The sequence below is a fragment of the Plasmopara halstedii genome (assembly GCF_900000015.1).
Source record: "Plasmopara halstedii genome assembly, contig: Scaffold_1651, whole genome shotgun sequence".
Taxonomy (NCBI): domain Eukaryota; phylum Oomycota; class Peronosporomycetes; order Peronosporales; family Peronosporaceae; genus Plasmopara; species Plasmopara halstedii.
The window spans coordinates 470,486-492,491 of NW_020188562.1; the positions used below are offsets into that span (position 1 = coordinate 470,486).

Sequence of the window (22,006 nt, forward strand, 5' to 3'; positions counted from 1 at the left end):
AGGCAAAGAGGAAAATAACTCCATTCTCACAGAGGATCAGTCTAAACGACTCAGATGTAGATTGACTACAAGTGCTACCAAGTGCAGCGGGGCTGCCGTAGCTTAGCGCTTGAGGAAGCGTACTTTGGGTCACCGACATTTCGTTCTATACTGAGAACAAGTACGAGTTAGCAGATCGCAATCCGCTTAGTAATTATTGCCTTACCCAAGCTTCCGTTCAAAATCCAAAACTGATTTTTATTTACTTTTTATTTTAATTTTAAGAGTTTAGATTTTCCTAAATATACTGAATATATATTGTAAAATCTAAATACATGCATAACAACTGGCTGCCTAGCCTCTCGTGTGAACCCTTTACTGGCAAAGGTGTAGATCAATATACTGATACTCTAAGTTGTGTAAGGGCTCAGTCTCAGCGCTGCAATTGTTTATGACCATAATCAAGACGTGGTTATTTAAGCAAGAGTCAGCGTGGCATTTGAGCTTATTAAGCCCAAAACTTTGAAGGTGGACTAACTCGTTGAAGACGATCTAGAGATCTTAGTGAAATCCGCAGTGGGGTTCCGCACTACGCGTTGAGAAGCAACACGAAGCTTGTAAAACATGCAGAGGAATAGCGGGCGCGGTGAGCGTCTGCTACTTGATAAACAGTAAGAGCGTATCTTTACTCTCGGTTAGGTATGGATTTCTCGATTCATAACAAGTTTGACAAGCTTAACCACTTCGACACAACCAAACGCGATGTATATCCTTTTAGAAATGATCTTTAAGCACATCTGATTGAGATCATGACATGCAAATCCAATTTTTCTTGATTAGCAGTGGCATTCCAAGACCTTTTCAACGATAAAGTTGGTGCATTTATCGACTTGTTTTGTATCGCACAAAAATATATACCTTGTGCTGTATTATATTGCATCGCGAATTATGACGCATCGCGTATGTGATCGGATACAAATGTGCGTTAGTGATGCCGCCACAGCGAGGTGGACCAGCGCTAGTCATCATATTCTATAGTGCAGACGATGAATTTGGTTGTTCTGGTGGAGCTTGTGATGATGTTATTATTCGTCTTTACTTCTGTAAAGTATGAGAGAATGTTGTAGGATGCGTCGGTTTTTCCGGCTCACTTGATATTTCTGTTAAATTGGCCCAGCTGGCAGGGTGAATTACTCAAAAGGGCCGGTCGCGTTGCTTTGGAGTTTAAGGTTTGTGTATGCCTGCTTTCTTATACTTTCAAGTATGGAGGCCGGCTAAGTAGGAACTGCGGCCAATGTCATAATTCGAAGAATTTTTTCACAATACCACAATACTAGTCAGGAATCATTGATTGACAAGTTCGTTCACATAATCAGAGTACCTCAATCAATTAGCAGGTTATATACTATTCAAAATATTTGATCGTGTCTATTCTACCAACTGGAGCCCTTGGTGGTTGGTGCTTTGAGTGCAGAACTCGAGATCAAATATTAACGAATGTTGCACGAACATTTTCGAAACTAGCCGAATGAAAGAGTGATAATGTGAAAGTAAGAGCGAGCTTATCAATGCTTGTAGTCACCCGGCGTTTGTGCGAGCTGAGAAATGTTAAAGTCCACCTCAAGTTAGACAACAGACCACCGACAATGAAATCATGCTAGTTACCGCCAATTAATCGTAGAAGACGCGCGGCAACTTTACAGCCAAAAAATTTTAGCCACCGTGGAGACCGATCGCAGTCGTGAATTGTAAACACCCTAACTCTCACGAAATGCTTGAGGCGCCACCTCTTTTTCGACCCACTTTAACTGATTGATTGGCCAAATCTGTCATATTATAAGCATGTTGTTATCTTTTTATTCTCCGAGTTGTTCATAAAGCTCACCCTCATCAAAACACGTCCTTGTAGCAGCGCGTAAGGCACTGGTCCGTAAAATCGAGAGTCATGTGAATCGTATTTGTTGTCTCCTTCAAGCCAAACGTGGCCTTTAGGAATCTTGTGGAACTCTACCCCAGATGACAATTGCGTCCGCACACAGACTGTATCCCCCTCCTGAGCAATAATGCGCTTGCAAACGGTTCGGCGGGGGTCCGACATCGATTTGGCAATCACTACTTCGCCTGGTTGCAGCTTCCAAAACTTTGGGGAAAATTTGTCCAAAAGAAGAATATCCCCGTTTTGGTTTAGTGTGGGTAGCATGGATGGGCCCGAGCACTTGATCGTATCGAATACCTGTGATAAACAAAAAGACACGCCTCCGAAGCGCGTAAGCCAGGCGAGCACAATGCCAGTCTCTCGTATTGCTGATGATGTTGTCATGGTTATTTCATTTCTGCATGACTAGAAGTAGACATGCACATTCGAGCAACATTTTGTCCATCGGAATTCAATGGTGATATATCAGATTTTTGCTTTTGAATATTTCGTGCAGAAGTTTGAAATTCTATAGGAGCGGTTTTGCGCTAATTTTGGACAGTTGGCAGAGCAGAATAAATCTAATAAAATTTGTACAAGGAGATAGAAGACTTTTACAATCTTGTAGTTCGATGGAGTCAGACACTCTTTCAGATGTGGACGTTCTTGAAGGTGGGATTATCAACATCTTTATTTGTTTATCCGAAGTGATACATTCCTCAATATTATTGTTGTAGACTTGTTGCACGATGTTAATAGCGAGAGCGACAATTTTGAAGGTTTGTATATATTAACTGTTATGTCTCTGCATTTTTCATTTCTGTATTTCCTCTCTGTGGTGATGTGGAAATTGATTGAAATGCCAATGGCTCGATGTAGTACTGATTCTGGCTTACGTCACTTATGTTCGTGTCCAGATCTTGAAGAAGTGACTAATGACATGCTTTTGAGTAAGTTGGACGATGTGACGATTCCAGATGGTAGACCTCATACTAGTCATTTACGAATTGATGTTTGAAAGCTACTGATGGGCAAAGTGACAAATTAATTGAGGCTGAAGAATTTAAGGCGGTACTTCCATCACCGCGATCCACGATGTTTGGTGCGCATGATGTAATGAATTGGCGAAATGATTCGATTTGACAAAATCCATGTCAGAGAACAGCTTGAATGCGGCTTTATCTGATGATGCTTTCGAAAACCACGATGAAGATTTATCGAGATTTGGACACAAAACTGTGAAGCAAGGTGTCCTTGATAGTGCAGCTAATACAAACGAAAATATCACAAAGGAGCAGGATGAGCATCAGTATCCGAATTTTAACTATGAAAATGATGCGGTCACTCCAAGCCAAATGCATGCTGCTCCTTTAAGTGTAGACACTTTTGGCCAAGTAGAAGAGGAACGGGAATCAGATACTGAGATGTTTCAGTATCATGATGACGCATATGCGGTCATATCTTTAAATGCTGACCGATCCGAGGAAGTTGAAGGCGCAAACAAAGTCAAGGAAATTTTTTCATCAGAAATACATGGGACGAAGAATGGGGAATCATCGACTGCCGTCATGCCTCCACCGATCCCAACCACATTAATTGTTGGATTGATGAACCCTATAGATGACTACCTTGAATCAGACGACTCTCAAGACGAAGAGGATGATGCAAAGATGTCATTACCACCTCCATTGCAATCGTATGCATCAGAGGACGATGACGAGGACATACTGGAAATTGACGCAGCGGTAGTTAGCAGTCTTCAAATTGAAGAGAATCAACGGCTGGCGGAGCACATTTCTGAACCAAAATCAGTTTTGAGCTTTTCTGAGGAAGAATGTGCTGATTTGGAAGATTATTTGAGCAAGAAAATAGTTGACAAGAATGAACGAGACTTCCATCCAGATGAAATAATTCGTGAAGCACACATGACGAATCTGGAATCTAGCAATCCGTCCTCTAACGTTCACAAGATGGATGGAGGTTCCAAAACACGCAAAAGCAACAACGACGTTATGTTTGGCATTCACTACCAAGGAAAGCGAAAGAAGTCGGACGCACATCAAGCTAACAAAAATTATTCGCTCCCGAGTGATCTTTTTTCGGGGGATTTCGGACACCAAAATGATATGGCTTTAGAAAGTGACTTGGTTTTTTCTGTCTCGACAGGTAAACCTGAGAGTTCTAGCCTACCGACAGATAACGATGAATTTGATTTTGACGAGAATTCTGGTGTCAATCCAAGTGTGTTTTCGAAGATTGATATCAAAGTTTGTCTCGGCACGCATGAAGCTCAACAGCGAAAAGAACACGAGAAAATTGTTGGCGAACTCAAGCGAGAAACGGACGAAGAAAGGAGACGCAATATCACACACGTTCCTACTCAGCCCGATAAAGCAAAAGTCATGCCGGTTGATACCTCGAATTCAATGTCATTGACTGAGCTGCACAATATTTACAAGCGTGGACTAGGAGATCAAGAAGTTCTGTTGGACGATAAAGATGATTCGAAATCTTTTGTCGGCCAACCGGCATCTCTTCTTGGGCGACTTTTTGGTCAGGATCAAACCTTGTCCAAGACGATCGTGGAAGAAGCCGATGGTAATGACAGTGAGGAGGAGAAAATGTCAAATCACGGAAGGAACAAATTTGATTTGGAAACGAGTAGTGAGGATAACGTTAGAAGGTCATCAATCTCTGAAATGAATAATGTCGATGGTTCGGCAGAGTGGAGAGAGGTCAAACTGGTGCAGCATGGACAATTAAAAGAAATCCCTGACTTTCCTGTTGCTTCAAATTCGAGCAATGATGTAGAATCCGCTTTTCTATCGTATGCTGAAGCAGCAACGTATTACACAGAGACTCCTGACGTGATGCAACACAAAGACCTTATTATTTCTGAAGATTTTACTACCCGATCTTGCTTTGCCTGCTTATCGCGTCCTCGCCTTACTTTTGAAGGGTCCACAGAAGAGCGCGACCGCGTTTTCTGCATCGCAGCGACAGCTTTTGATGGTCATAACAAAATTGTAATCAGAATGTTGCAAACTATTTACAAGAAGGTGACAACAAGCTCTCGAAATGTATCTTTGATTGGAATGCATTGGGAAAGTATTGGATTTCAGGGTACAGACCCGTCTACTGACCTGAGAGGATGTGGCGTTCTCTCATTGCTACAGATGTTGTACCTCGTAGAAAATTTTCATGATCTCAGTCACCGTTTTTATGCTCTTTCGCAACATCCATCTCGGCACTTTCCTTTCGCCTGTGTGCTTATAAACACATCGTTGCAATGTGTTGTAGCCCTGCGAAATGGAGCTTTGTATCCCGAATGCAACAAACAATCAAGTATATTATCTGGAATGAACCGGGTACGTTTTTACGCTTGTCAGTATGATAGCTGATCTTCTTACACTTCATGCTACTTTTGAACACTTCAGCTATATGTTGCACTTGTTTCACAGCTTCACGACGCCATATTGTCTCAAGTTAATGAGATTCCTCATATTTTAAAGTACGTTTTAGACCGAGGTCGAGCAAGTCCAACCAAGGTGATTAACGAGGTATTCACCGGTGATTCGCTACCTCCATCTCACCTTGTTTGTTCGACCAAACCGGACCCCACGGAGCCAAACACTCCCCCCGAATTTTCAGAAATTGGGCTACACCCTGCTGATGAATAATAGTAGTTCAGGTACTTTCAGTGTCGCACCAATCAATTCACCTCTTCATCATTAGCATGACTTTCAAGCGCAAAGCAATGAGCCAATTACGATAAATACGATTCATCTCGATTTTCTTGAACAACCTGTCGAATCTTAAGCACTCGAGTTGCTGACGCAGTGCGTGGCTTTGAAGTCGACGGTAAGGAACTGAGAGGTGAATGGGTTGGGTGGCGTGTAGAATCTGTGTGCATGCGCATCGGGAGATCTGACTGGTGTACAGGGATCAGTCTGCACAGGACACGGAAGTAGAGTAATGCGTCACATTTGAAGCAACAATTTCAGACCTTACGTATTTCGAACTTGACTTGAATTATGTGCTTTGCTTATTACGCTTTCCATTCTTTCAAGTGTTTCCTGTGCAATGATCAAAATGTACATTGCTCAAGTCACGTCTATAGGTCATATCCTCGAAGAGACGTAAAAATACCTGATCTTGCATGGTTTTCTCCAACGTCTTTTGAAATTGGTGTAACCTTTGAAGTGACGGAGGTGGCTTCGCAGCATCAACTTTTCGTCGATCATCGTCAATGAGATCCTTTTCCATTTCCAAGCAGCCCTGCAGTGCATATGCAAAATGTCATATATCTCAATCATAAGCTAGTACTTAAATGCCAGAAGCCGATTTTATACATGAATGAAATCAATGTCATCAAGCAGTAAAAGGCGCTCTTCCTCAAGTGCCTTCTGTAGGTCTTCTGTAATCCCGTCAAGTCCATCTAGATTTATACCCCGAAGCAACTGAAAATAAGAACAATCGTTAATACTAAGTGAGCAGTTCACTTAATGAAGTGAGGCGAACCTCTGAGCTCTCAAACATAGCAGTGATCGAAGAGATAGAACGTGTCGAGCCTCTAGAAACTGGCCGTGGAGAGCAGGTTGTCAACTCGGTTTTGCCATTTCTCGTGCCCTGACGAATGGTGATGCTATCTGCCTGATCCCCTGTCCTCTGTCCATATTGTATGTCGCTCTCTTTTCGCGTCATCGGCAATTGGAAGGTGTAAGAATTTGACCTGTCCACCGTTGAAAACACATACTGTAGCATTTCGGCAGTTTCTGAAGACTCAATGACACCACTGGTCGAATAATCATGCATATCGCCAGCCAGAAGTTTCAGCTTTCCAATCAGCAAATATCGGCCTGGAGGCTCAGGTAGGTGCACACGTTTTGCCAGTGCATCCTGCAGACAAGCCGCACCAATGAATAGAAAAGCAGACAAGGGTGTGTCAAAATCCAAATGTACCCGAATGTCATCATTTTGCTGCTGAAAATCGCTAAGAATGTCGACTAGCACCACCAGTTCTTGCCGTAAATCCTAAACAGGCAGTTTTCATCACTCAATGAACATATATTGACGTCCGCATCAACACCACGTCAAACCTCGTTTCCTTCAATTAAATGACTTCCGAGAGCGCTTCGCAGCTCTACTTCTTCTGACGCAGGAACGTTGAGTTTAAGCTCATCCCAGAGCAAATTGCGGATCTGAAAGTGCTCATTAGCTACCATTTACTTATAGTCTGACGTAAATAAACGTTCCTGTAACACACTAAATATGTTTCGTATGGAGTCACAAAAAAAGCTGGGTCCCTCCAACAGCTCAAAGATGAAATCTTAGCTTACTTGTACTTTACAATTACTTTTATTAAATAGCACTCGCAAGTGCGTCTTCTGATCGGACGCGCACATGCAGTGGCTGGTGAGACCAAATCTTACTTCCTACCTGCTTTCCACCTACATCAAGCATTCGACCGCACACTGTAATACGAAAAGCACCCTCGGACAGAAACATACACTGGATCTCGTGAATCTTGGGACTCGCATCCATCGGATTGGTCCATTTCAAGAGGGTTTTTAGCAAGCCCACGACCATCACGCTGTCACTTATTTCGACACAAAATTCCGTTTCTTCCTCAGAAATCGTCACCTCTACCTCCACACCTGATATTAAATGCTCGACGTTACCACTTGCCGGTTCGATTAGAATAGCAATTGGAGCATATTCAAACAATCTGACTTCTACATTCCGGTATCTGACTGGATAGTTAGTCATATGAAAGAATTTTGATGACAGACGTGATAAAATTCTTTCCGTTCCATGCTTCGATTTACTCGTATATCCATTATGCCCTTCATCTGCCATTGACACGGTTGGAACTTTACGTGATGGTTGGATCGTGAACCTAATTGGTGGTGACAAAAGCTCTTGTTTTAGTTGTTCCAGTTGAACGATTGATTTCAGATGTTTTTCCCCGAGAATCAGGCGTCCTCGTGCTCCATAATGTGTTTCCCACTCAATCTCCAATAAACTATTCAATACGTCAACAGGGTTGAAATCTTTCTCGTCAAAATCGAATCTCTGTATGCGCGAAACTTCGACCACAAATCGGCGAGAGCATTGTTGACCAATTTTTGCCTCACAAGCTACTTCACTGCTGCTTCCAAATTTATTGCGTATTCGAAATTTGAACGTTGTATTCGTTGGATTTGTAACGTTGATCACGATACCAAAATACAAATGATCAGTTGTTTCTTCAAAGCCATTGCGATGGTGCTGGGGTGCTCGACACTTTATTGGAATCTGCTCAGAACCACAGGGAAGCAACGTCACTGACTGTAGCTGAAGCGCTGGAAGTGGCACGAGTTGCAGCATAAGTTTTGTTTCTCGATAAAAAGTCTCGTCCATTAAAGTACTGGTCTCATCGGCATACACAACGCTCCACTCAATCTTAACACCATCATTCAGTTGCTCTTGTTGCTCGTATATTCCTCGAAGAGTCAAGTCGAAAGAAATTGTCATGCAATCACCATGTTTGAGTGGAAGTGGAGACGTCAAGAAGTCGCTGCATCTCAAGATGAGCATTTTTGTCCCAATCTGCTTATCAATCTTCGTGCCATTGTTTATCACACAGCTTCCTTGCATCATATCATTTGCAGCTGTTAATGCAGACGGTAAATTGTTGAAAAGCACACACGTTTTCTTCACTGCAAGGCGATGCTGCACGGAAACTGCCAATCTGTAATTAGTGACTTGACGATTTCCAGTACAACGAAGACGAAGCACACATCGCCTTGTCTCGGAAACAAACATTGCAAGTTGCACTTTAGCATGTTCTGGTGTTCTAGGTGTCCAAGCCTTCGTTCCGTCAAAAAGCGCCATTGGGCTGTTATCACGAAGACTGAGTGATATTATCGGCAGCTCACCCACAACACGGATGCTCACGGGATCCCTGAGTTGGAAGACGGTTTTGATATTTAGTGTCTGTATAAAGCATCCACGGACATGAAATGTTCCTACTCGCATTGGTTGAATTCCCAGCACCACCGTCTTATGCTTTTGATAGGATTCTAATGTAAAGCAGCATGAATAACACTCGATACCTTCATCTTTCTCACTAATTGTGCTGCTGTCAGAGTTATACGTGACCCATATTTTCACTTCCTGAAGCTTAATAGCCACACCCAAAGGGTTTGATATTTTCAATTGAAGCTCCAGTCGCTCGTGAACGGGAAATCCTCTTTCGTAAATCGCGGGTGCATCGTCACACTCGATCACACTTCTACTTTGTCTGCTGTTATCAGTCTCCCACTTTCTATTTTGTTTGGCAAACGGCGAATAAAAGAAATCCGACTTCACACTTTGTTGGTGACACGTCGAGTGGAGACCAAAGATATCAAGTGCAGTCTTTCGAGAAAAGAACGGAAGCTGCATATTGCAGGAGGAGCGCAACTTAAGACTTTCGATTTGGAGAAACGTTGGTAATAGCTTTTGGCCATGTGAACGCAGTGGCGTGCAATCTGACTCCAGTATATTCAAAATTCTACTTTCAATTTTTGTAATCTCTGATCTCGATCGCAGATTCCACACTGTTAGATATTCCGCTCCATCCAATTTATTACCACTTTCACTCTCTTTTGCATTCCAAGTTTGAACGTCTTGAAGCCCACTATCTCCGCTCATGGCAAAGTCTCTTGTGTCAATGCTGTTTCCTATTTTCGGAATTGTTATCCGATCATCTATGCCACTTGCACGGCTTGTCTTTGCTCCGTTCATCTGGGAGTGCGCATGAGCAAATGGTGTAAACGCTGGCGATGCCTTAGTCGACAGAGCATTCACCGCCGCAGAAAACTGTTGCCTTGGGGTAGCTAGAAGTCGTGGAGTGTTAGTCAGCGTCGTCGATAACGAGGCCGCTGCATTGGACATCGTGGCAGACGGAGATGCGATAAAGTTGCGTCGGACTTTTGTGTCAACTCCTGGCGGTGGAGAGTAATAGACCCCACATTTAGCATGAAGACCGATTGTTGCTCGCTCAACAGATGATAATGGCACACGAAGCGAAGTGAAGGGTTGCTGAAGATGGTCCACCAGAAGAGATGGACCCCTACTAGGCAGTATCTTCTTTATTGTGGGCGGCTGAGCGATCGAATCGCACCATATCAACATTTTGAGCAGCTGAAGACAATAAGTCCCAACGAGGAATGCATCTCCTAGCATTCTTGCAATCGTCAAAAGTTGCCGCAGCACATGGAAGCGAATAATTAGCCATGAATGACATTGTACGCTCCCTTGAGATGCGTGGCGACCCCACTCACCTCGGTATAAAGTAGTTACTTCCCAAGGCAAATCATTCTGGTGATCGTTCGAATCTTTGATACCCAAATAATCTGCAGCCATTCGATCAAGTAACAGAGCTGCTTCTAAGTCTCTTTGTCGTTGCGGCTCTTTTGTGACAGTTAAAGGTGATACCAGTAACCTTGACTGTGCCTCTACACTAGGTGCGTTGCGAGTCAGTAAAATGATTGCAGCTTCATGTAAACAGAAGGCTACACGTCGACTGTGCCCTACGGCGTCCAAAATACCAGCGATCTGGATTAAAAACTCAACCTGGCGCTGTGATTGCAGCTCTGGCAACAGCATCAAACCTCTCTCCACAACTTCCCATATTAATTGCTTAGACCACACACTTTCTTTTAATTTTGCAGTACCAGTCATTGCTGTGCGCGTCAACGTTGCCAGTGCCACACTTGCATAATATCGCCCCATGTTCTCGATCAGTAAACTTTCGAGCTCGATTGTCCCTGCCTTAGCATAAAATCCGATAGCATCAGATGCTTTATCTATCAATTCAGGCGACAGTTTTTCTGGTGTCTCGGTGTAAAGACAATAAACATATCCTTCCAATGCCGATGCCAGCCACAAAGCGTCTACTGCTCCTCCGCCACTCCGTCTTTCTTCGTCACGCAGCATGTCAATGGCAACACTATAGTGATCCATTGCAGCTGATACGCAGCTCACAAGTACACTGTAGTCGCCAAGTAGCTTTTCTCGTCGTGCCAGGTGCCGTTTCCGTTGTCGATTGCGTGGATCAAGCGTTAAAGACGACGAAAGAGATGAAAATGACGTGCCAGACGACAGCGTAGAACGAGACGTCGGACTCAAAGTCGGAAAATTGAATGAAATATCGTTATCTAGATCGCGAGACAACACCAGCGGGGACGATACTGTTTGGTCGTTGGCGTGTGAATTTATGTTGACATCTAGCAATACACTTGCGAGGTCTCCCCCCTTTGTCATTACACTAGTATTAGCTGAAGACGTGGCTGATCGAATCGCTCCTTCTAATGCCATGAGAATATTAACAGCTAATGTATCCATGACAACTTGTAAGTGAAGACTCACGGTCGACTCGCCCGTGCCTTGCAACTCGTGATGTGCTGGGAACATGACGAGGTCAGTGAGCCCCTCGCATTCACTTGCAGTCACGTTCTCAAATGTATGCTCGAATGCAAAGAGTTTGTGCATTAGTAACCCCGGGAAGCTTCGTAACGATGCCTCAAAATGCGCGTGAGCTGCACGCAATCCTCCGCTGAGTGTGAGCGAAGGACTGTGGCAAATGCCAAGCGCACCAATGACGCGATTACACGCATGCACATCTTCTCCATCGCATGATTCTATGCATTCAGCAGTTGAAACAAAGCGGAAGCGCAGCGAGCCAGCACCAGTCCAGTCCAAGCCGCGGAACGGAGATAATTCAGCTGCGTAGCCCCCGGGCCGCGTGAGACTACGCAATGGCAATTCTCGGTGGTTCTGCAGCAGGCGCACATAGGATGCAAACAGATCAGACGGGATTCCACCTACGGGTACTAGATACACGAGAAATTGAGCCGGTCGCGTCCAGCGAAGCGGCAGCGCCAAGCTGCTCATCCGTTCAAGTTATGAAAGGAACTGTAGGCGTGTGTTGAAAATCTCACACATGACTATAGTATTACGAAAAGCAAAAAGCCTTGTTTTATTAAAGCGATATTGTTACAATGACACTGGATACGAAGGAGCATGGAGTGGAGGAGCCACTGTACATTCCGCTTAAGGTACGACGTCAGCGTGAACAAGAACGACTGCAGCGAAGGCGAAAAGAGCTGAATGAGCGCATTCAGCAAGAGCGTAGCGACGGCGACAGTGACGTCAACTCGGACGAGGAACAGCCGAAGCGACAGAAGACACAAGAACCAAGCACAGAAGCGTCGCCGTTGCATTTGGCACTGGATGAGCCACAACAGCGCTCATCCGTAAGTCTTCTGGATCAGGCCTATGAGATGCGTAAAAAGTTAGAGGAGCGGGGCGTGAATCAGTACAAGGCACAGCAAGACGCACAGGAGGTCAATATGCTCAAAGAGGCAAGTTACGTACAAAAAGTGGCGCTAGTTTCAGCTCACGAGCGCGCTGAAGGGATACACTACGAGAATATCATGACAACTACGTGGAATCCACCGCGTAGCATTTCGAATATGACGCAGGAAGAATGTGATGCAGTTCGCAAAAAGTGGCACATTCTTGTCGAAGGAGAGGATGTACCACCGCCTATCAAGTCGTTTGAGTACATGCGCTTTCCGCCAGTCATCTTAGATGCACTAAAGGCTAAGAATATAATGCGACCGACACCTATTCAGGTGCAAGCAATTCCGTGTATTTTAGCGGGACGAGACATAATCGGCATCGCGTTTACTGGTTCTGGCAAGACAGTCACGTTTACGCTGCCACTCGTTATGCTGGCACTTGAAGAGGAAAAAAAAATGCCAATTATAGGTCGTGAAGGCCCTTTTGGACTTATTGTAGGGCCATCACGCGAGCTTATGCGACAGACCTTCGATGTTGTGAAGCACTTTACCGATCATTTATTTAATGCTGGATATCCGGAAATTCGCAGTTTGCTTTGCATTGGTGGAGAAGACAAGCGTCAACAGTCCGATCTGATAGCTAGTCGTGGCGTACACATCGTAGTGGCCACTCCTGGTCGACTAAATCACTTTTTAAAATTACGTGAAATGAATCTACGACTTTGTAAGTATATTTGCTTGGACGAAGGAGATCGCATGCTTGATTTGGGCTTTGATGAAGAAGTTGCCACAACCTTTAACCACTTTACAAGTCAACGACAAACACTTTTGTTTTCGGCTACTATGCCTCAAAAATTCCAGGATTTTGCTAAGGACGTTCTAGTAAAACCAGTTCTCGTAAACGTCGGTCGTGCTGGTGCCGCTAACTTAGACGTTATTCAAGAGGTTGAGTACGTGAAGCAAGACGCCAAGATTGTTTATCTTTTGGAATGTTTGCAAAAGACGAGTCCACCTGTCGTAATCTTTTGTGAACGTAAGGGCGATGTTGACGATATCTACGAGTATCTTATTCTGAAGGGTGTTGAAGCAGCTTCAATTCATGGTGGAAAAGATCAGGAAGAGCGAAACGAAGCCATTCGGCTGTTTAAAACTGGACGGAAAGATGTGCTAGTTGCCACGGATATTGCAGCCAAGGGCCTCGACTTTCCAGATATAAAGCACGTTATCAACTTTGACATGCCCGCAGAAATTGAAAATTATGTGCATCGAATTGGCCGAACCGGTCGTTGTGGTAAGACTGGTGTGGCTACAACTTTTATAAACAAGAGCGTACCAGAGAGTGCTTTGCTGGATCTTAAGCATCTGCTTGTTGAAGCCAAGCAAACCGTACCTCCAGTACTGAAGGCCCTAGAGGATCCATATGAAGAGTTAGAGCGCAATGGTGATGGACTCTCGAACGCCACAGGCTCGAAAGGCTGTGCATTTTGTGGTGGTCTTGGGCACCGAATTACAGACTGTCCAAAAGTTGATTCACAAGTTCGAAAGATTGGGGCGGGTAAACGCGACTTTCTTGCTGGAAAGAGAGAAGGTTACGGCGGTGATTCGCTTGGATAAATGGGCAATTATAAGTGGCGGATCGTAATATACCACAATTCGTTTGTAATTGTTCGTTACGATGTTAAATTTGCTCGTTCCTTGCTCACAGACGCAAATATCCGCACATTAAAAATAGCGTGCTATAGCAAAGCACCCGGCCAGGTTGCAATATATCGCGCTCATGCCATGGGCACTTCGCTGTCAAGAAGTTTTTCACGCTACTGGAATCGTAACGAACGACGGCTTCTATTGGTGGGCCTGGATGGCGCTGGAAAGACAACCATCTTGTATCATCTGCGCTTAGGGAAGGCCATCGCTAGCATTCCCACCGTAGGTTTTAACGTTGAGACCATCAAATTCGACGGCCTTAAGCTCAATATTTGGGTAAGGTTGCTCAGAATTCGATATACCTTCAAACACATCTGACATTATGTTAGGATGTCGGAGGACAGGACACTTTGAGACCATATTGGAGGCATCACTTTACCGGAACTCAGGTGCAAGTTTCTTATCCGACGCCAAAATGACTTTTGGGCTAACTTTAATGTATATACGTAGGGAATCATATTTGTTTTAGATAGTGCAGATGATCAGCGATTAGAGCTCGCAAAGGCTGAACTTAATGGAATGCTTGTTGATACTCAGCTGCAAGAGGCTTGCCTGTTGATTATTCTGAACAAGCGAGATCTGCCGGGCGCAAAAGAGGTTCAGGAGCTCATAGATACTTTAGAATTTCAAGAGAACTGCGCCAAAGTTAATCGTCGTGTAAGGGTGCAACCCACAGTGGCCACAACAGGTGAAGGATTGAATGATGGAATCTCGTGGCTTTGTGAGAACATGATAGCACTTTAAAGTAAATCACTAACCAATAGACATTCTATAAAAACGACATCCTGCCTTTGACATGAGGTGATTGCTTCTCGCAAGGAGAAGATTTCTTGTCCATCGCCTCTAACGCATCAATTTAGGCAAATCTAGTTCAAAGTATGTGAAGCAATAATCCCAGCTCTTGGGAGAATGCAACGCGGGACTATGAAGACCAGTCATGCGCAAAAGCAACACCCTCGTACTTTTTAGCACCCGGAATCTCAGTCTCTTCCATCAACACATTTCCATCAACATCAAATACGGTAATGTAAGACGTCTGGTGCTGTTCAACCTCCACCTCCACACTCTTAATAGCTACAATAACGGAATCATCAGACCGTGGAACAAACTTGAACGACGAGAATCCACGCAAAGGCGTAATCTTGCCAACTTCGTGAACCTGTATACTGCTAAAATCCTCGCTCGCTATTATAAATTTGTTTGAGCCACGTTTTTCGTCGTCCATATCGTTGTATTTTTCAGTACTGATGCGTCGAGGCAGAATAAACCATTGCCGGCGTATGGGACTCCATTCAATGGCCTCGTGCACTACGTACCCAGGCCATTCACAGCCTAAAGCCTTCCGCACCGCTCCGTAATTTGCTGTCCAGTCTTCATGGTGTACATCACCATTAGAGTCCATGATTGCTATCCACAAATTGCCATCACCCATGATGTTGCCATCGTTATCAGTAAACTCTTTGCCGACACTGCCCATGTACAGCTCACCATCTTTAACCGTGGCCCACTCGTGTTTTTGTCCTTTGCCATTAATCCCGTCTCCTTCCATTATTATATGCTCTGGAATAGCTTGCAGAGGTTTCGACTTGCTCACACTCTCAAAATGCTTCAGTCGATAAACGATGCCTGTACGATCATCAAACGCTAGCAGCTTGCCCCCAAACCAGGCCAGTTCGCTCAATTCAAAGCCGCGTCCAGCCTCATTCATACTCGATAAAAACTTAGTTTCGTCTCCAAAAACTACAGAGTACTTGTCGCGTTTGGAAGTCGCTCTTAAGCTGCTAGAAGTGACCTTGAGCGTGGCGTGCATGATAAAAGACATAAATTGCGGCTTCTTGCTACTGTTATCCTTCGATTTCTTGTCCAGATCGGCTACGATAACGATGCCAAAAGATTCAGGCATGGGTATTGGCGATTGCGTCGGCTGCTGTCGAATGTTATGCTTGGTACCCATCGAGGGCAACAGTATTGTCTGGTTATTACCCCAATTCTGAGGCGTACGCATATCGTCGTCGTTGATGCCAGCATCCGTTCGAATCCTAATCCTGGAGCTGAACAGCGACGTGTACGTTAGAACAGCCAAAATGACGAGTAACAGGAGCGTGCGTCCGTGGCGACGTATAGCTGCAAGTACCGTGCCTGGAGGAGATTGTGTGCGGGACGATGAGACGGTCACGCGTCCATTGGGCAACGGCGTTCCACGTGATTCTAGCCACATGCTAATGCTGTCTTCGTCCAAAGTGCTTACCTTCCGTTTCTTCTTTTTAGTGTTCACGCACGACAAGAGCATGCACGCGTCTAGTGAACACGTTAGTTACTGATTACGTCGAACGATAAACGGTAATTTTCACCAATCGAGTATCGATGGTCTGACTATTGATTTTGCTAGATCAATTCGAAAAAGTCAATCAATGCCAGGTAACAAGAACGAAGAAGTAGCGGCACTCGAGGCACTGCGGGATTCATCGGCAGATCTGGTTTGCTATTTAGAAAGTATTAATCAAAAGTTGATGCAGATGAACGAACAAAATGAGAGTACGTGAGCATGAGTAGATTGCGTAGACGAAAGAAAATAATATGTTATCATTTCGTGTCCAATAGTGTCATTGCGCGTACTAGAAAATTGGTCGAGCGTCATTGCCATTTCCAAAATCAGCTCATCATCGACAGTCGCCACGTCGTTAGGAAAATCTCAAGAAAAAGAACTTGTTCGAACATCCCTTTGATGAGAAGTCGGCAGATATAATGCTTACACAGTTGATGTTGTGTTATTTATAACGACGATGCCTTCTCTAATTATTCAAATATATCATAAGTGCAGAAGTTATCTATACACACTTATCAAACTTCTGACTTTTGAGTTTACTTGAGCAAGACGTTATGCGCACTACTGGACTTGACTTGCCCTTCTCGCGAGATCAAGTCACAAGCTGGGTCATTGAGCTGATTTTAATCGGGGTAAGCTTAAGCACTGCCGTTCGCTACCTTTTGCAGCTTGTGACATTGACTTACCATACTCACAGAGCTTTATTTCGTTCGTGACGACATTATTGAGTAGGGACAAGGTATGCTTTTTGAATACAATGTAAAGTGTCGCTTCGTTACTAGCAAAAGCTTTTAATTGCTGTGCATAGTGTCTTGCCATTCTTCTTCCAAATGCTCTGTTGGTGACCATATTCATTACTTCATGGTGCATCTGCGAAGTGAGGGATCCTTCAAAGCCTGTGAGTGTTGATAATACGTTTTTTAAAAAGTTAGCGCTAATAATTCTGTATGCAGAAACCTACAAGTTTATTACCCTCTTTATTAAAAATCCCGGGCAAGGAATCACGATATTGTGGATTATGCATTAAAAACAGCCCTGGGCTTGACCATCATTGCACTTGGTTAAACACCTGTATTGCAGACAGCAACTATGAGGCATTTTACTGGCTCGTGGTGTCAGCAACATGTCAAACATCACTTCAGACTGTAATTGGGATCCTCATGTGCACTGTGTGGAAGTCGGAAGTGATAAGCAATGCCGCGATCGGGTGGGATACAACAGTCATTACGCTGCTTTGGATACACAACGTAGCTTGTATATTGCTAGCGAACTCGTTTGTTCTTCTGGCTGGCTTTCACACCTATTTGCTGTGCATAGGAATGGGTACGTACGACTTCGTCTTGGAAAACGGCTCCGACGGATTATGCACCCGCTTGCTTAAGTGTTCCTGTTTTTGTTGCAAGAAGCCACGAATTGCGAGGCACAGCCAGGTACAGCATGGCGGTACTAGCGACGTTGCGGGCGCTAAGTCAGTTGTTGCTCAGAAAAGTGAGTCAGCATCAGCTTCAATCATCCCAACGAATTTGTTAGCGCCATCATCTTTGCAATTACAGGTGCTGAAGACGAATGTTAAGCCACTTGATTATGCGGCAGCATCAACACAACGAGAAGTGGACATTTCTATGCGTATCAATGAGAGTGACGACATTTACGATGAGATCGAGTTGAACAGCGAAACGAAACATTTACCAGATAGTCGACGTGCATAAAAATTAAACACTGAATAAAGACTGCACTGTGATTGGCGAAAGCCCGATAACTTGTGTTTTGTAGTGATCGCAGAGTGATTGGCTATCGCGAGCCTTTGACTAAGCCTGGCCACACAGCACAGTAGCGTTGGAGACGTCGTCGGGTATTTTCCAGCAGAAACTTCTTCTCACCTTAAACAAGGTGCGTCTTCCACCAAACAATATTTTGCTCCAATCTATCAATGATTTATCAAGCACTAATAAACAACGGAAATGTCCAAGAAGGTTACTAATACTTTATTCTAATGCCTTGTCATTGGTGCTGCTACACTAGATGCGTCACGTTGCTGCTTTACTGTTATGTGTGCTTGGTGGTAATGCGACCCCTACTGTGGCTGACCTTGAGAAGGTTGTGAAGTCATTTGGCGGTGAATTCGACAAGGAACAGGCCGAAAAGCTTCTAAAGGAGCTCGAGGGCAAGAACATCGAAGAAGTGATTGAGGCTGGCAAAGCTAAGCTTGCTACCGTTTCGGTTGGTGCTGCCCCTGCTGCCAGCGGTGCTGGTGCTGCTGCTGCCCCTGCCAAGGTGGAGGAGAAAGTTGTCGAGGAGGAAGAAGAAGTCGACATGGGTGGAGGCATGGATATGTTTGGCGGAGACGAGGACTACTAGTCGTCGTCATGCAACGTGTCATGCACTCTTCCTAGTTTAATTTTGTCATAACTTCAGCTTAATCGATTACGCGCATATGACGTCATTTGCATCACTCAAAATTTCATTGTCAATCAAAAATATGTCGGATTCTGATTGCCTGGCATTAGTCGTCACTGTATCAAATGGGATGGTAGGACCGAGCCTCACTCGTGAGTGAACTAAGCAGCTCAATGCAGCAAAAAGTTTCATTGACTCATTTGTTACTCAGACCAATTAGCACAGGATCTTGGCGCTAACGCGACGGCAGATTCCAACCCAGCCTATCGCAGAGATGGCACCTAGAGGAAAGCCTGGAAAAGACATGAAACGCTCTACCGGAATCATACAACCTTGTGGCAAGACCACAAGAGGCTCATTCCAGTAATATAACATTACGAGCCCCATAAGCGCAGGCTAAAAGAGCAAAATCACAGCACGTATAAACAAGTGTCGGATCAGTCCTTGTGTGAAATGCAAGCTTACTGTCCGAATGCGGTCAAATTGCTTCCGGAAATTTGACGGCGCGCTTGCAGCCAGCCGCTCCTCTGTCACGTGACACAGTGTAGAACAGATCCATTAATCAGTCAGACTAATATTACTCTTCCAGTCTAACTGATTACCAGACCACCTGCAAGCTCTTGCATTTCTTTCTTCAACGAGTTCAGTTTGCGCGTGGCTTTAGCCTGCTCAACAAACGTTTCGACCGAGTTCAGGCGGTTCACAAGTCGAACTTGTGTGTTATACTCGTTCAGCAGTTTTTGCTCGACTGGCGAAAGCTGCAATCTACGACTATTCCATATCTTCATAGTAAGGTCTATTGCAAACATAATGACGGCGATCAACACCACGTCATGCGCCCTGAGCACCGTTGCTGTCGGCAGCTCCACCATAACAATAATGATCTTTTATATCGATATTAGTAAAATGTTCGCACTTAGCCGAAGCATAATCAAGCTTACCATGGCACAGGATATGCGTGCACTGCGACAATATGTGACGGCGATGGATGGACATCAGTATGACAATGTTCCGGAAACTGTTGTTTGTCTCCTTATTACGCATAGCAACCTTAAGCTGCAGATGGTCGATATTCGGCTGGATCTTCACAGCACCATCGGTGAATTACGACACAAATTGTACCAGCATACCGGCAGTAAACCAGACGCCATGGAGTTGCTTATAATGCGAAGTGATGGATCTGTACACGCTCATCTAGAAGATGACAATAAAATGCTTGGATTTTATAATGTGGAGAATGGTTTGCGGTTGCACATTGTGGACAAAGATCCATATTCACTGTCGAGAAGAGGCGGCCTCGAGGACGTCTCGCTTGTAAAAAAATACGAGATGTCTGAGGAGGATTACAATAAGCGTAGGTATAGACTGCAGCTGATACGATCAAATTCTTAGGATAGATATTGATGTTTCTTCCTAAATAAACAGGCGAGAAGACTGTGCGGGCTTACAAAAAGGAGCAGCTTGCCAAAGACCCTAACTGGAAGCCTAAAACCATGATGAATGTCTCTCATACAGCAGCAGATCCTATTACTCGACCAGGCCCCGAAAGTGTTGCAAATATGAAAGTGGGTGACCGATGTGAAGTGCAACCGGGTGGTCGCCTCGGACAAGTACAGTATCTTGGGGAAGTTTCGGAGATCGCTCCAGGCTACTGGGTTGGGGTACAATTTGATGAACCTGTTGGCAAAAGTGATGGCAGCGTCAAAGGTAAAGCCTATTTTCGATGTCAGCAGAAGTATGGTGGCTTTGTGCGCCCGCACAATGTGACAAATGGCGAATTTCCGGTGCTTGACCCTTTCGCAGACTTGTCAGACTCTGACGATAATGAGCTGTAGGTAGCATGGCGATTGTTATTAATGATAAACGCAGCCACCGAATTCCCTTGTTGATGCATCATTCACTGTTACGTGTGTTTAATGCTCATTTGTATACAAAAGGCTTCTGCGTGAACTTCAAGATCATATAACAAATCGAGCTTGATATTACATTCAGCCTTTGCTTTGCTAATTCATGGGCTACTTGTGATACATCAAGCTTATTATGTTTATTCTTGAGCCTTTCGCGTTATCTCCTCAACATTCCAGCGTTTGCGTTTTGACAGCGGGCGTGTGCCCGAAAGACGCACGAAGTCGCCAATGTCGCATGCGTCTTCCTCATCGTGGGCCATAAACTTTTTTGTCTTTTTGTGAAACTTGCCGTACTTGGGGTCTTTTACGATACGGGCCACCTCCACCACCACGGACTTTTGCATTTTATTTGAAACAACCTTCCCAAACAATGGCTTCATGGCAACGACGATAGCGGTAGAACCAACAGTAATCCTAAATGTTGTGTGCTAGTTTGCTAGGACCCAATCAAATCTCTTACAATTTCACTCATTGGAGCCAATCATAATCTGATGCGTAAATATTAGTATTTAAAAAAATGGTCTTGCGAGATAAAACAGGAAGCAACACTCAAAAGCAAGATGCGGCACCGAGTTTGAGCTCCGGTTTATTGACAGACACATTTTATGAATGCGGAATCTCGTTATGCCATTTAACGAATTTCACGGTGGCCAAAGAGTGAAAGCGGCTGTTAGTTACCACACACGCGAGCCGACAGTAAATCCTTCACCAGCGTTAACTCCGACCAATTGCTGCGTCTCGCCATCTGCGCTCTATTCATCGACGCTACAGTCTCTAAATAGTGGATACACTAGTCTCTCGCACGTTCTCAGGACTACGTATGTACGTTAATGCCCATAATTGATGCAACTCACACCCAATAAATAGTTTGCATGCAGCGAGCAAACATAAATTGAGGTGTGACATTTGAGAAAACACTCTGAAGCTTTCACCCACTTTATTTGACAGCTTTAGATATTTGACCCCAGCCGATAGGGAATATATATCATCGGAATCAATCTACAAATTGAAAACTTGCGGACAGACTTATTCGCTCGGTCGTTTTGCAGCAATTTTATATTCAATCTCCAATCTTTACATACAACGTGAGCCACGATACGCGTTATTGTACGTCTCAATCAGTTGATACTAGTCAGTAGTCACCGGTATTATCAGTTTGGGGACAGGAATATTGCAGTGGGGCTACCGTAGCTAAGCGCTTGATAAGCGTTCTTTAGGTCACCAACCTTTCGTTCTTTTCAAGATCCAAGTATGAGTTGACGGATCGCCCAACTTCGTCTCCCGCACTCGGTGTAACGTCGGACAGTGCGTCCGCAGCACCGAAGGATGTATATCCTAGGCTCAATGAGCACAAGCGTCGCGCTCCGCGGATGCTATCAGTGACGAACAACCTCGTTGAGGATGTGGGGTTGGTCGACTACGAGTCTGACACCCCTTTTCCCGCATG

At 44.5% G+C, this 22,006-nt stretch overlaps 9 protein-coding genes across 9 annotated transcripts; 5 read left to right on the plus strand and 4 right to left on the minus strand.

Moving 5' to 3' along the window:
* Positions 1–1,557: 1,557 nt before the first annotated feature.
* Positions 1,558–2,077, minus strand: PHALS_01954 (signal peptidase i; the record flags this gene model as incomplete). Its single annotated transcript, XM_024716441.1, has 4 exons — positions 1,558–1,577; positions 1,645–1,674; positions 1,742–1,805; positions 1,865–2,077. 4 exons carry the CDS (start codon positions 2,075–2,077, stop codon positions 1,558–1,560), a joined length of 327 nt encoding a protein of 108 aa, XP_024582040.1.
* A 449-nt stretch (positions 2,078–2,526) lies between these two features.
* On the plus strand, positions 2,527–5,574 carry PHALS_01955 (Uncharacterized conserved protein; the record flags this gene model as incomplete). The annotated part of the gene is made up of 6 exons (XM_024716442.1): positions 2,527–2,566; positions 2,632–2,673; positions 2,812–2,844; positions 2,916–2,996; positions 3,053–5,262; positions 5,332–5,574. The coding sequence occupies 6 exons, from the start codon at positions 2,527–2,529 to the stop codon at positions 5,572–5,574; spliced, it is 2,649 nt and encodes an 882-aa protein (XP_024582041.1).
* An 86-nt stretch (positions 5,575–5,660) lies between these two features.
* PHALS_01956 (Targeting complex (TRAPP) subunit) lies at positions 5,661–11,815 on the minus strand (the record flags this gene model as incomplete). Its single annotated transcript, XM_024716443.1, has 7 exons — positions 5,661–5,844; positions 5,906–5,970; positions 6,044–6,172; positions 6,247–6,354; positions 6,416–6,928; positions 6,994–7,095; positions 7,334–11,815. 7 exons carry the CDS (start codon positions 11,813–11,815, stop codon positions 5,661–5,663), a joined length of 5,583 nt encoding a protein of 1,860 aa, XP_024582042.1.
* A 107-nt stretch (positions 11,816–11,922) lies between these two features.
* On the plus strand, positions 11,923–13,839 carry PHALS_01957 (dead deah box rna helicase; the record flags this gene model as incomplete). Its single annotated transcript, XM_024716444.1, has 1 exon — positions 11,923–13,839. The coding sequence occupies one exon, from the start codon at positions 11,923–11,925 to the stop codon at positions 13,837–13,839; it is 1,917 nt and encodes a 638-aa protein (XP_024582043.1).
* Positions 13,840–14,007: 168 nt separating this feature from the next.
* PHALS_01958 (adp-ribosylation factor 6) lies at positions 14,008–14,673 on the plus strand (the record flags this gene model as incomplete). The annotated part of the gene is made up of 3 exons (XM_024716447.1): positions 14,008–14,205; positions 14,259–14,318; positions 14,380–14,673. 3 exons carry the CDS (start codon positions 14,008–14,010, stop codon positions 14,671–14,673), a joined length of 552 nt encoding a protein of 183 aa, XP_024582044.1.
* A 178-nt stretch (positions 14,674–14,851) lies between these two features.
* Positions 14,852–16,219, minus strand: PHALS_01959 (apyrase family protein; the record flags this gene model as incomplete). The annotated part of the gene is made up of 4 exons (XM_024716448.1): positions 14,852–15,336; positions 15,418–15,871; positions 15,931–15,980; positions 16,069–16,219. The coding sequence occupies 4 exons, from the start codon at positions 16,217–16,219 to the stop codon at positions 14,852–14,854; spliced, it is 1,140 nt and encodes a 379-aa protein (XP_024582045.1).
* A 121-nt stretch (positions 16,220–16,340) lies between these two features.
* PHALS_01960 (ribosomal protein) lies at positions 16,341–18,613 on the plus strand (the record flags this gene model as incomplete). Its single annotated transcript, XM_024716449.1, has 11 exons — positions 16,341–16,464; positions 16,531–16,637; positions 16,801–16,887; positions 16,953–16,994; positions 17,064–17,153; positions 17,209–17,502; positions 17,573–17,685; positions 17,740–17,743; positions 17,809–17,956; positions 18,069–18,145; positions 18,278–18,613. The coding sequence occupies 11 exons, from the start codon at positions 16,341–16,343 to the stop codon at positions 18,611–18,613; spliced, it is 1,422 nt and encodes a 473-aa protein (XP_024582046.1).
* Positions 18,614–18,868: 255 nt separating this feature from the next.
* PHALS_01961 (uncharacterized protein) lies at positions 18,869–19,524 on the minus strand (the record flags this gene model as incomplete). The annotated part of the gene is made up of 3 exons (XM_024716450.1): positions 18,869–19,048; positions 19,118–19,179; positions 19,260–19,524. The coding sequence occupies 3 exons, from the start codon at positions 19,522–19,524 to the stop codon at positions 18,869–18,871; spliced, it is 507 nt and encodes a 168-aa protein (XP_024582047.1).
* A 70-nt stretch (positions 19,525–19,594) lies between these two features.
* PHALS_01962 (Alpha-tubulin folding cofactor B) lies at positions 19,595–20,487 on the plus strand (the record flags this gene model as incomplete). Its single annotated transcript, XM_024716451.1, has 2 exons — positions 19,595–20,006; positions 20,078–20,487. 2 exons carry the CDS (start codon positions 19,595–19,597, stop codon positions 20,485–20,487), a joined length of 822 nt encoding a protein of 273 aa, XP_024582048.1.
* Between the last annotated feature and the right edge of the window lie 1,519 nt (positions 20,488–22,006).